Source organism: Euphorbia lathyris, chromosome 8 (genome assembly GCF_963576675.1).
Source record: "Euphorbia lathyris chromosome 8, ddEupLath1.1, whole genome shotgun sequence".
NCBI classification, from domain to species: domain Eukaryota; kingdom Viridiplantae; phylum Streptophyta; class Magnoliopsida; order Malpighiales; family Euphorbiaceae; genus Euphorbia; species Euphorbia lathyris.
In genome coordinates, this window is record NC_088917.1 from 63,949,812 (window position 1) to 63,962,940 (window position 13,129).

The 13,129-nt window shown below is 35.8% G+C and overlaps 1 protein-coding gene and 1 non-coding gene across 2 annotated transcripts; one reads left to right on the top strand and one right to left on the bottom strand.

The window, feature by feature from the left end:
- The first annotated feature begins 5,842 nt into the window (after positions 1-5,842).
- Positions 5,843-5,949, top strand: LOC136204976 (small nucleolar RNA R71). Its single transcript, XR_010675786.1, has one exon. It is a non-coding gene; the product is annotated as a small nucleolar RNA R71 (small nucleolar RNA).
- Positions 5,950-11,595: 5,646 nt separating this feature from the next.
- On the bottom strand, positions 11,596-12,889 carry LOC136202732 (probable xyloglucan endotransglucosylase/hydrolase protein 23). The gene is made up of 3 exons (XM_065993548.1): positions 12,586-12,889; positions 12,296-12,489; positions 11,596-12,206 (listed from the first exon to the last, which is right to left on the bottom strand). The coding sequence occupies exons 1-3, from the start codon at positions 12,853-12,855 to the stop codon at positions 11,807-11,809; spliced, it is 864 nt and encodes a 287-aa protein (XP_065849620.1). The 5' UTR covers positions 12,856-12,889; the 3' UTR covers positions 11,596-11,806.
- Between the last annotated feature and the right edge of the window lie 240 nt (positions 12,890-13,129).

Sequence of the window (13,129 nt, forward strand, 5' to 3'; positions counted from 1 at the left end):
GCATGGAGTTGGAGGGAAAAGAGTGTATATAAGCGAGTTTTGAATTGAATCGCCAGAATCCAGTGAGCATTCTCCAAATGTCTGAGGATGTCATGTCTCGTCCAAGATGACGTTTGATTGTGTCCCTCGGGGGAAAACCAAACCAAGCATGCAACTCAGGATAGCCGAAAGTGAAGATTTCACCTTCTCGACGAAAACTGAGACGTACTCGTCGTTTATTAGTAAAACGCATGGTACAGAAGAATTCAAGTATCCAGTCGCCTATTATTGGAAATCGCATTTTGGCGAATTTTGTCCACCCTAGGCGCTCCATATAGCGGCTCATGTCATCAGAAATGCCTAATTGGCTATTAAGAAATTCATCCATATACAACATTCCGGTGAAGAATTTGTAACGGTGATTCCAATAACGCCTACCTTCATCGTGACTGAAGATAGGAAAAGGCGCCCCATATCGCTTGGATAAGTCTGGGCGTTTGTTAATTGAGGCAGCATTGTGCCTAGATGGTTTGTTCTTGGTAGGCATGATGCAAAGTTTGTGTTACTTTAGCAAAGAACGGTGTTTGCGAAGAAAATCAGAGTTCTGACAAAGATGAAAAGAATTGTAACAGAACTTGAATCCTCTAAGATTAATTTATAAGAGTTTAAGATGAAAAGAGGTATCGTTTTAATTATGAAAAGGTATAAATTGCAACTTTCGGGAATGAAGAAACTTAATGTTTCGTTTGCCAAGAGGTTTGTCGAAAGGGTTAGGAAGTTTCAGACCTGATAGCGCAGAAATTACGCGTGTCGCGACCAAGAATGGCTAAGCCGCGGTCGCGACACGCGATTTCCTTGCGAAAATCAGGCAACGATGGCTCTTCCTAATTCACGGTAGAGAATTTAAAATTCTCGGTATGAACAGAGAAATCCTAACCTATTTGGACTGTTCTTAAAAAGAGGATTCTCGGCAGGGAATTCTAAATTCTCGGTAGAGAATTGCCTGAAACTTCAAATTCATCTTAATTTCCTAAAAATTAAATCTAAAATCATGAAATAAAAATATTTTATGTATTTAAATCATAATATAAAGTCATCTAATCATAAAAATGGCATTGTGGAAAAATAAAATAAAATATAATATAATAAAATAAAATAAAATAAATGAACAAAAATATAAAAAACAGTAAAACAAAATAAACTGTGTAAGATAAACTGAGTAATTTATACGTCAGATAATCTTGTTACGAATGGAATTTCAATTTGTGAAATATTTTCGTAATAGATTTTACATTGATTACCATTAACTTTGAATCGAACTCCGGTAGGACCTTCAAGTTCTAAAGAACCATAATCGAATGTTTTGACGACTAAATATGGTCCTAACCATCTGGACTTAAGTTTTTCCGGAAATAAACGAAGTCGTGAATTAAATAACAACACTTTATCCCCAACATTAAAGTGTTTGACTTTAATTTTGGCATCGTGCCATTTTTTCACTTTTTCTTTATAAATCTTTGCATTTTCGTAAGATAGATGACGCAATTCATCTAACTCATTCAAATTGAGCAAACGTTTCTTACCTGCTTGTCGTAAATCAAAGTTTAGTTCTCTAATAGCCCAATAGGCTTTATGTTCTAATTCGACAGGCAAATGACATGCCTTCCCATACACTAAACGGTACGGAGTCATTCCTATTGGTGTTTTAAATGCAGTACGGTATGCCCATAATGCATTATTGAGTTTAGAAGACCAATCTTTTCTAGAAGATGAAACTGTTTTCTCGAGAATCCATTTGAGTTCTCTGTTTGATATCTCCGCCTGACCATTTGACTGAGGATGGTACGGCGTTGATACGCGGTGGCGTACTCCATATTTTTTCATAAGCATTTCAAAACTCTTGTTTATAAAATGAGTACCGCCATCACTAACGATAACTCTTGGACAACCAAATCTACAAAATATATCGTCAAGAAAATTAACGACAACTTTAGAATCGTTCGTCGGGATTGCAATTGCTTCAACCCACTTTGAAACATAATCGACGGCAACTAATATGTAAGTTTTACCATTGGAAGGGGGAAAAGGTCCCATGAAATCTATTCCCCACATATCGAAGACTTCAACTTCTAATATGGTTGTGAGGGGCATCTCATCTTTCCTTCCTAGATTTCCTGTTCTTTGGCACTTATCACAACGAGTAATAAATGAACGGACGTCCTTAAACATCGTAGGCCAAAAGAAACCACTTTCAAATATTCTAGCTGCTGTCTTGTTAACTCCATTATGTCCTCCATAAGAGCTAGAATGGCATTCCGACATTATGGATTCGTATTCATTTTCACCAACGCATCTCCTAATTATCCCATCACCACAAGTTTTGAACAAAAAGGGATCTTCCCAAAAATATTGTTTAATATCGAAGAAAAATTTCTTCTTTTGTTGGAAATCTAATCCTTCCGGAACAATATTGGCTGCAAGATAATTAGCAATATCTGCATACCATGGTGACATGGCACTTTTTATTTGATAGAGGTGTTCATCAGGGAAATCATCTCGTATACCGGTAGTTTCACCTATAGGACCGTTTTCATCTTCAAGTCTCGATAGATGATCGGCGACAAGGTTTTCAACTCCCTTTTTGTCTTTTATTTCTATATCAAATTCTTGCAACAATAAAACCCATCTAATTAGACGTGGTTTTGCATCCTTTTTAGCAAATAGATATCTTAATGCAGCATGATCAGTATAAATAATAACTTTTGAACCTAATAAATATGACCTAAACTTGTCACATGCAAAAACTACGGCTAACATTTCTTTTTCTGTTGTGGTGTAGTTTAATTGTGCACCAGATAGTGTGTGACTTGCATAATAAATGACATGAAGTTTCTTATCTTTCCTTTGACCTAAAACACATCCGACAGATAAATCACTTGCATCACACATAATTTCAAATGGTAGATCCCAATCGGGTTTAGCAATAACAGGTGCACTGACTAAAGCTGTTTTCAATGTTTCGAAAGCTTTAACGCATTCTTCATTAAAATCAAAGGTTGAATCTTTCATGAGTAAATTAGTAAGTGGTTTGGAAATTACAGAATTTTTTTTAATAAATCTTCTGTAAAAACCAGCATGTCCTAAGAATGATCTTACTCCCTTAACAGTAGTTGGAGGGGGTAATTTCTCTATTACTGAGGTTTTTGCTCTATCTACTTCTAATCCTTTTTCAGATATTTTGTGACCTAAAACAATTCCTTCGTTAACCATGAAATGACATTTTTCCCAGTTTAATACCAAATTTGTTTCTTCACACCTAGACAAAACTTTATCCAAATTTTCTAGGCACGAATCAAAAGAATCTCCATAAACTGAAAAATCGTCCATAAAAACTTCCATGATATCTTCAATGAAATCATTAAAAATCACAGTCATACAACGTTGAAATGTTGCAGGTGCGTTACATAGACCAAAGGACATTCTTCTATATGCAAATGTTCCGTAAGGACATGTGAAGGTTGTTTTATCTTGGTCATCCGGGTAAATGTATATTTGAAAGAATCTGGAGTACCCATCAAGAAAACAGTAGAAAGCATGACCAGCTATCCTTTCGATCATTTGATTAATGAAAGGAAGAGGAAAATGATCTTTCCTAGTTGCTTTATTTAAATTTCTATAATCTATACAAACCCTCTAACCAGTGGTGGTTCGCGTAGGTATTAATTCACCTTCTTCATTCCTTACAACTGTTATGCCTCACTTTTTAGGTACACAATGGATTGGACTAACCCATTCACTATCCGAGATAGGGTAGATGATTCCATTGTCCAGAAGTTTAGTAATCTCATTTTTTACTACTTCCTTCATGTTCGGATTTAGGCGTCTTTGCATATCCGCTTTAGGTGGCTTATCTTCTTCTAAATGAATTCTATGCGTCACAATACTTGGATTAATACCTTTTAAGTCTGAAATTTGCCAACCCATACTTCCTATCCTATTTCTAACAACTTCTTTCAATTTCTCTTTTTGGATTTGTGTTAATTTGTTAGAGATAATAATAGGTAGAGAATCGCCTTCGCCTAAGAAAGCGTACCTCAAATGACTTGGTAATTCTTTAAGTTCTAATTTAGGTGGAACTACAATTGAAGGCGGAACTGGTCCATCTTCTCGAATCAAAGGTTCTGGGTCCTTATCTTCTAGTGCCTCACTCATTATAGGTTCTATTATTTCTTCTTTTTGAACAATGTCATTTACACATTCTTCAATTAAATCAAGTTTCATACAAGCGAAATCTTCCATAGGATATTTCATCGCTTGGTTCATATCAAACTCAATCTTATCATCTCCTATTCGTAAAACTACTTTCCCTTCCGACACATCAACTAGAGCACGTCCCGTGTTCATGAACGGTCTACCAAAGATTAGCGGACAATTTACATCATATGCAAAATCTAAAATAACGAAATCGGTAGGAAAAATAAATTTGTCAACTTTAACTAAAACATCCTCAATTATACCGTATGGTCTTTTAGTGGTTTGATCCGCTAATTGCAAAACCATATTGGTACGTTTGATGTCTTCTTCTAAGCCTAACTTATTAAAAATAGATAATGACATCAAGTTAATACTTGCTCCTAAATGACAGAGACAACTGGGAAATTCAATATCTCCCAATTTACATGGAATGGTAAAACATCCGGGATCTTTGAGTTTTATGGGCAAATTGCTTGACACAATCGAACTGCAATCTTCAGTTAGCAAAATGGATGAAATTCCTTCCCAACTGATTTTCTTTGAAATTAAATCTTTGAGGAATTTACCATAATTGGGAATTTGCGTAATTGCATCCATAAACGTCAAATTAATATGCAAATTTTTAAGTTTGTCTAAAAATGTTAAAAGTTGTTTGTCATAGTCCTTGTTGCGGACTTTGTGTGGAAAATGTGGTTTGGGTACAAAATTTTTTGTACTAGAGTCAATCGGTGCATCTTTTTGTTTTAATGTATCTTCTTTGGACTTTGGTAAATCAGTTCCAGGTAAAGTCGAATTTCCGGGCATTTCCGGGCCTAAGTAGTTTTTCCCTGAACGAAAAGTGATAGCCTTAACATGCTCTTTCGGATTTTCTTCTGTATGGCTTGGAAGACTTCCCTCTTTGCGGGATGGAATTGATTTAGCGAGTTGTCCAATTTGAATCTCCAAATTATGGATGCTAGATGATTGGTTTTTAATAAGCTGATCGAATTTATTCTCGATCCGTTTAAAACCATCATCGTGATTACTTATTTTTCCGCTCATAGCATCAATGAATTTGTCGATTTTAGAAGATAAAGTGCTAATCGAATCTCTTGATTGATTTTGATAATTAGTAGTACGATTTTGATTAGCATTGACATTATTATTGTCTCTCCAGTTAAAGTTAGGATGATTTCTCCATCCATGATTATATGTGTTGGAATAAGGGTTATTATTTTGGTTTTGCCCTTGGACAAAATTTACCTGTTCAATTTCACTCATACCTTCGTAATCCACATCCGTTTGGATTGGTTGACCATTAGGATCATACGGTGCCATAAATCTATCAATTTTGTGCGACAAGGCAGAAAATTGGGCTTGCAACATCGCTACTGAATCAAGATTCACTATACCTTTAACTGATGATGTAGTTGAGGATGATGGTTTTGCTACTGGTATGTGTCCACGTTCCGCGGGCCACATACTGCTGTTGATTGCCATTTCCTCCAAAAGTTCTCTTGCTTGGGCAGATGTTTTCTTCATGAATAACCCTCCAGACATAGCGTCCAATGAACCTTTAGTTGTAGGATTTAGTCCATTATAAAATGTTTGCATTAAAAGTTCAGCGGGCAATTGGTGGTGTGGGCATAAACGTTGAAGTTCTTTAAAACGTTCCCAAGCCTCATAAAGAGTTTCACTATCATTTTGAAAAAAAGATGTTAACTCTTTAATGACTCTTCCGGTTTTTGCTAAAGGAAAAAATTTTGATAAAAATGCTTGGGCTAATTGTTCCCAAGTCTCAATTGATGCGGCTGGCATAGAAGTTAACCATTTTTTGGCTCGATCCTTCAAGGTAAAAGGAAAAAGGCGAAGTTTGATTGCTTCTGCAGTTACATCAGTAATTTTAAAAGTGTCACAAATTTCTAAGAAATTTGTCAAATGGGTATTAGCATTTTCGTTAGGTAACCCGTAAAATGTTACATTATTTTGCAACATATTAAGCAACGCAGGCTTAATTTCAAAATGATGTGCATTAATTTGGGGTCTAACTATACTGTTTGTTACACCGGCCACTCCTGGCCTAGCGTAATCCATAAGTGTGGCCATAACTTTTGGCTCGGTAATTTTAGTTTTTATTGGGGTTTGGTTTTTTTTTCTTTTCTTTCTTGTTCTTTTTAAGAGTTCTTTCAATTTCTGGGTCAATAGGATCTGGTGACGTGCCCGAACTTCGAGAACTGCGCATGAACTTGAAATTTCGCACGAACAGAAACTACCTACAAAACAGAATTTTGAAAAATAAATATGTTAATAATTAAAAATAAATAAAATGTGAAAGTTTGAATAAGTATGAATAAACCTAGATTCGTACTAAAACACGAAAAATTTAAAATTTTATCAAAAATTTTGGCGTTCCCCGGCAACGGCGCCAAAAAAACTTGTTGAGCGATTTCCGCAAGTGCACGGTATACGCTTGTAGTAATAAAAGATATCGATCCCACAGGGAACGTTTTTTAACAAAACTTATTTACAATCGGTTAAAATTACTTTAAGGTTTATAATATGGAAAAATCGTTTAATCGGTTTTGGTTTTGAAATTGCTAGAATAAGAATTAGATTAGAATATGAAGATGTTAGAAAATATCTGATTTAAGAATGAATTTGCAAAACAGGAACGTTTTAGTACTTTAGAAAAGTAAACAAGTATATTTGTTTGCATTAAGTAAAGAAAACAACTTTAAACTTTGTACGAATTATAAAGATGAAATAAATGACGGAACCTCTAATTAATTGGCTTTGAACGCGACAAAACCCTTTCGGGATAAATTGCCCTTAATCAAATTAAAACTCTTTCGAGATAATAATTTGCCTAATTGTTCAACAAAGTTTCCTTGTAAAGATTTTGGATTAAATACGTTTTAATGAAAACACCAGCAGTCACTTTAGTGGATTGGTTACCATAAGTGCTGCATAAAAATCTATCGAATAGAACGGACTTTATTAGATGAAATATAAATTGACACAAGTTTACAGAGAACATGGAGCATTGAATTCTTCGACGGCGTGCAAGTGAACGGGTTGTCAATCCTTTCCTTGGGTTTCGTTAGAGTTTGCCAGGCTCATGGGCGAATCCTCTACTCAATCTTCTCGCTGAATCTTCGTAATAGAGACTGGGCCGGTCCACTACCAAAATATAAACTAAACTGGAACAATGTCTAAACGCTACTGAATTTGTTATTATTTAGTAAACAATGTGTGTACATCATATTGCTTTTGAACAGAATCGAAATCTAACTTCTGAATCACTTGATTCAGAATTTCTGCATAAATTCTACACTAATCTCTTTCTTCTACACATATATCATTATATCTTCGACTCTCCATCAACTCTTTATTTATAGATGTTGAAGAGTCTTGATTGAAGTGTCGTGTCCGTTGTGAAGGATTGTGTCCGCTGCGAAAGGACGTCTTTATCCACCCGAACGATCGCGTTTCGTCGAAAACGAAAGTGTGTAACTAGGCTTCTAAAATCTCCTGCTCGTACCGAGAATGGGGGAGCATCAATTGTACTTCGGACGAAGGGAAGGAGAGGCTGAGGGACGCGTGTCGCGATCGTGAATAGCGGGGGCCGCGGTCGCGGCACGGAGCATTTTTCACTTCTTCGCTCTCATTCTTGTCCTCGACTTGGCGTTATTAATTTTCGTCGTCTTCGACTCCTTTTGTAGGGTTTTTCTTCTATTTTTGAGCTCTTTTTACCCCTATTTGGATTTTACCAAATATTTATGTACCTTGCATGAAAGAAACATATTTGAGAGTAAAAGCTTTCTAAATGGTTATAAATATCATAAATTCGTAGCAATATTGATGTAATTATTGATGATATTTTAGGTATATTTTGGGCTTAACACCAGTCCCCATCAGAGTCCACCACATCGGCAATCCTCCAGTTGCGGAAATTACTAGGCGGGGGAGAGCAGCAAACCTCTATAAGAGGTTTATCTCCGATCCATGTGTCATGCCAGAAGCTTATGGACTTACCATTACCCACCTCCAGGCCAACCCCCGTGCAGAACTCAGCAAACACAGCACTGAGCCCTTTCCAAAGGAAAGAACAATTGCCAATCCTCTCTTTAGGTCCCCCAAAGATTTTGTCCTTTCGATACTTGCCACAAAACAATCGAACCCAAAGAGAAGAAGGGTTCTGCCACATTCTCCAGAGGAGCTTCATCAACAAGACCTTATTGTTATCTTTAGCTTGTCTGATGCCAAGACCCCCCCTGCTTTTAGGCTGGCAGACCTCCTTCCAAGGGACTAGGTGAATCTTCCTACCCTCTCCAAACTCACCCCAAAGAAAACGCCGGTTGATTTTATCAAGCTCATTGAGAACCGGCTCAGGCAACTTACATGCTTGCATGATATGATTGGGAGCTGCGCAGTTGACAGACTGAATTAAGGTTAGACGGCTGGCCAAGGAAAGAGAATTGTCCTTCCAACTAGCACACAACCCATTAGTTTTGTCCAGAGTCTCCTTAAAGGAGGCTTTGGAAACTCTGTCACTATGAAGGGGGATCCCAAGATACTTTCCCAAGGATTGGGTAAGAGGGATACCCGAAAGATCGCTAAGCTTATTACAGAGGCTTCTATCCATGTTCTTAGAGCAAAGCATCCGGGACTTGTGGACATTGATCTTCTGGCCAGAAGCAACGCAAAAGCACTCCAGGATATTCATGACCACACCAATTTGCTCCTCATTCCCTTCCACAAAGATCATCACATCGTCAACGAAGAACAAGTGGGAAATAGGAGGGCAAAATCTGTTAATGGACACAGGATGGAGACTCCCCTTATTCACAGCTTCTTGAATTAGGTGAGCCAGCCTTTCCATTGCTATCACAAAAAGGAAAGAGCTCATAGGATCTCCTTGACGGATACCCCTAGAAGGAGAAAACTCATCAGACATATCTCCATTGATCAGAACCTGGAAAACAGGAGAAGACACGCAACCTTCAATCAAACTCCTCCAGTTCTCTGGAATACCAGCTTTACTTAAGCTATCCAAAAGAAAGCTCCAGTTTAAACGATCATAAGCTTTCTCCAGATCAAGCTTGAGAGCCACGATCCCATAAATTGTAGTTTATCATTTACTATAAAGTAAGGTTTGGCAAAAAAATAAAAAATAAAAATAAATAAAAATAAAAATAAAGTAAAGTTTAAAACCGAACCAAACAAAATGTTATTTTGTTAACTAAATCAAACCAAATTATATTTTTGTTTCATTCCGGTCCAACCTAAATTAAATTGGTTTGTTTTGGTTATGGTATGATTAAATTTCCATGATGGTGCCCCCGACAATGGATGAAATCTACACCTAAAGTAAGATAAAAGAAATGGATTAAGGTAGGGCAGTGATCGCGACTCCAATCTAATACTTAAGTTAACAAATTTTAGGAAAAATAGTACTAAGCAATTGAATGAATATTGCGATAGATGTGTATATATACTATAATTGTGACATTCCAATCTATTTATAAGATATCAGAGGCAATTCGGATAGTTAGTTTAGGGTGTGCGACCTAGCTTGTTTTTAGGACAGATGTCGGCTCCTAAATGAATGATGTAATTTAGGTAGTTTGTAATATGTCCAAACGATAACCTTAAATTCTTTGCATAAATCATGGCCCTACTTCGAAGTGGATTCTGAAGGCACCTTATTGGTCCACGTGTCTTGTTGGTTACTCACGTAACAGAATTTGATCCAAAGGTTCTCCTTGCTTTATAAAGGCTTGATTACTTCTAATGAAGGTGTGTATATTTGGCATATTGACATGATTGTATATGTCCCTCTCCTTCGTTATTAAAGCTTTAGGGTTTCGATCACTGTTCTCCTACGTGACTTTTTGAAACTTTTGATAAGGGTTCGCTACGCTGCCCATAGTGAGTTTTAGGCGCTCCCATCAGTGTAATGTGGTATTCCTTATCCTGCACTTGAATCTCTCTTTTTCTCAATAGGTAAGACGTCTCGTCATGACATGATTTATTTGAAAGAATAAATTATCACTCTTGATACTTGGAGGTCAAAGCTATAATTGATCTTTTAATATGAGATGTGAGCTTAGTGACTAAAAAGACTCATTTTAAATGTAAATAAGCACTCACCAACTTTAGTGTGTGGTTTTCACTATTCCATATCATAATAGAATTATGTGTGATTTTTTTAGTTATTTATCTATAATTGTGAGTGTTGTTAAAGTTGCATGTAAGAGAAAATATGCTCTTCATCAATCACAACATAATAAACTAGCATACTCTTTAAAAAAATGGATAAATTTCTATAGGAAAAGAAAAATAGTAAGAAACGAGTTTAACTCGACTAGAAGAGAGGATGAGTTCTCTCTATTACTATGATATAGTAACACGTCTTCTTACTATGTAGAGTTCAGTGAAAGAAGTGTTTAATATTGTAAATGATGATGTAAACCAATTATAACATTTAGGGTTAATTACAAATAACTACCCTGTGGTTTGGTCGATTTGCGATGTGGTACCTGTGGTATTTTTTTTTTTTTTTGCAAACACAATCCTATGGTTGTAAAATTTTACATGTTTTTTTACTTTGCCAAATTTGGCTGATAACGACTTCAAAATGAAAATTTTCAAGAATTAAACTTGTTTGGTATCATATTTACTATGGAACCATATTCTTAATTTTTCAAAATCATCATTTTTTGAGTTTTCTCTCTCTAAACATTATCTTTCTCTCTCATAAAAAACAACACCTAAATGATCTTAAACCTAAAAAGATGAAGAATTAAAGTTGCTTAGAATATCATTTACCTCTTGAAAATTTTTATTTCGAAGTTGTTATCGGCCAAATTTGGCAAAGTAAAAAAACATGTAAAATTTTACAACCATAGGGTTGTGTTTGCAAAAAAAAATACCACAAGTATCACATCGCAAATCGGTCAAATCACAGGGTAGTTATTTGTAATTAACCCTAACATTTACTCTCTCACTTATCAAAATTGGTCAAATCATAATAAATGCTTATATTCCGTATCTTGTATTTGAATTTTATTTATAAAGTATTTAGAATATTTTTAGTTAACTATTTATATTCATTTTTAGTTGTTGTAAACTGTTTAGTGTTTGTTATATATTATGATAGCCTGCAGATATTAACTCATTTTTTCTTTTGAAATAGCAATTAATTTTTTCTTTATTCTAATCACACACCTTTAATAGTAAAAAAAACAAAAAGAAGCTAAAAATGAGAAGCAACATAATTAAATTATTCTATTAACTGCTCTACTTTTGTTTTGGAGTAATTTTGATAATGAGATTTACCTATTTATAATAAGAAAAAAAATTGAGTTTGAAGTATTCAAATGATCAAACTGTAGAAGTATATTGATTTTCAAAAAATACATGAAATAACAAGTTTTTATATACTTTTTTTATAAAAGAGTTCAAAAGATATACACGTATTTAATTAATGTCTTCCACAAATTACAAACAAAATATGATAACAAAAAGAATAAAGAATACGAAATGGAAGAACGGCTGGTGGCGAGGAATAAGGATTTCAGTTCCAATACTATTAGGAGGTTTTGCATTCAGTAGGGAGACCTTGAGGAAACCTTTTAAGATCAGAGCAGTAATTATAAATCATATAATTCTTCTGAACCCATTTAAGCCTTCCTTGATTTGTTGAATCCAGCTCCTCTGTTAGCCATGGATTTGTGTTAGAATTTGTTCCGCAAGAAGAAGAAGAAGAAGCTCCATTTGAGATAACACAAGAATTTTCATCACTGAAGTTTCTGTAAGAAGCTGTAAATGGAGCTTGACTCCAGTCAGTCTTCACCAAACCTCCTCTTGTAGCCCAATCATCTGCGTTCCAAAGACTGGAGAATATTCTCATTGGTTGATTCTTTGGGAATGGAACTCCTGCAGATTCCATGTTCTTGAATTCTCTAATAGGTGTCCCATCTACTGAGAATCTGGAAACATACCAACGAACAATACAATTAGTTTCAATATAATCAAATTAGATTTTGCAATGAACTTAATTGGGGAATGATATGCTTACATGATGCGCTGAGGATTCCAAAGGATGGAGTAGGTGTGGAAATCAGCAGTTGGATCAAACCATAAGTAAAATTGCTGCTCCCTGTTGCCTTTACCTTGGCTAAAAACATTAGTGTGAAGAATGTATGGATCACCGCTCAAATTGCCTAAGAATTCGAAGTCAATCTCATCCCAATTAGACCCGTTTGATGACAACTGCAATACCCAAATAATTCATGAGTTAGTAATCTGCAAAATATTATAATTGGAACAGAAGCAATCAAAGAATGGGGTTTGATCCAGAAAACATACATAATAAGCAGTGACAGTGCCAGCAGAATTGCCAGGAACGAGCTTGAGCTGCATATCAATTTTACCGAACAGATACTCATTCTTGGACTGAAATCCAGAGCCAGAGGCTTGGTCGAGGTTAAGAGTAAGAAGGTCACCGTTGTTGAGTATCTTAGCACGGCCGTCACCCCAAGTAATGTCAAAGTCTTGGTAGAAGTTACCAGCAGAGGCAGCGATGAAAGAAGCAGTTGCAATCAGTAAAAGAATGGAAACTCTAGAAGAAGAAGCCATAGTTTGAAGTTTGAGGAGGGAAGTGGAGATGATGTTTGATGGGTAAGGTTTGATGGGTTTATATAGCAGTAAGGAGGCTAGAAAGCAGAGGAAAAGCAAAGGAAGGTTGGGTCAGCTGTAGGCAGCTGGCAGTATGAGAGACTCGAACGCAATGATAATATTCACCAAACCAGACGCGGTTTATTAGATATTTGGAAATGGGGCAGCTTGTTTTATTTCAACTTTACAGCAAACACGAAATCAAGTAGGCATTTGGAGTCTTAACCCCACCAGG

What these genes read in the sequence shown, in the direction of transcription:
- LOC136202732 (XM_065993548.1), bottom strand. Translation starts at nt 12,855, where the DNA reads ATGGCTTCTTCTTCTAGAGTTTCCATTCTTTTACTGATTGCAACTGCT. An exon ending in GCACTGTCACTGCTTATTAT is followed by an intron (nt 12,490 to 12,585) that starts GTATGTTTTCTG and finishes TGGGTATTGCAG; the next exon opens with TTGTCATCAAACGGGTCTAA. An exon ending in TGGAATCCTCAGCGCATCAT is followed by an intron (nt 12,207 to 12,295) that starts GTAAGCATATCA and finishes GTATGTTTCCAG; the next exon opens with ATTCTCAGTAGATGGGACAC.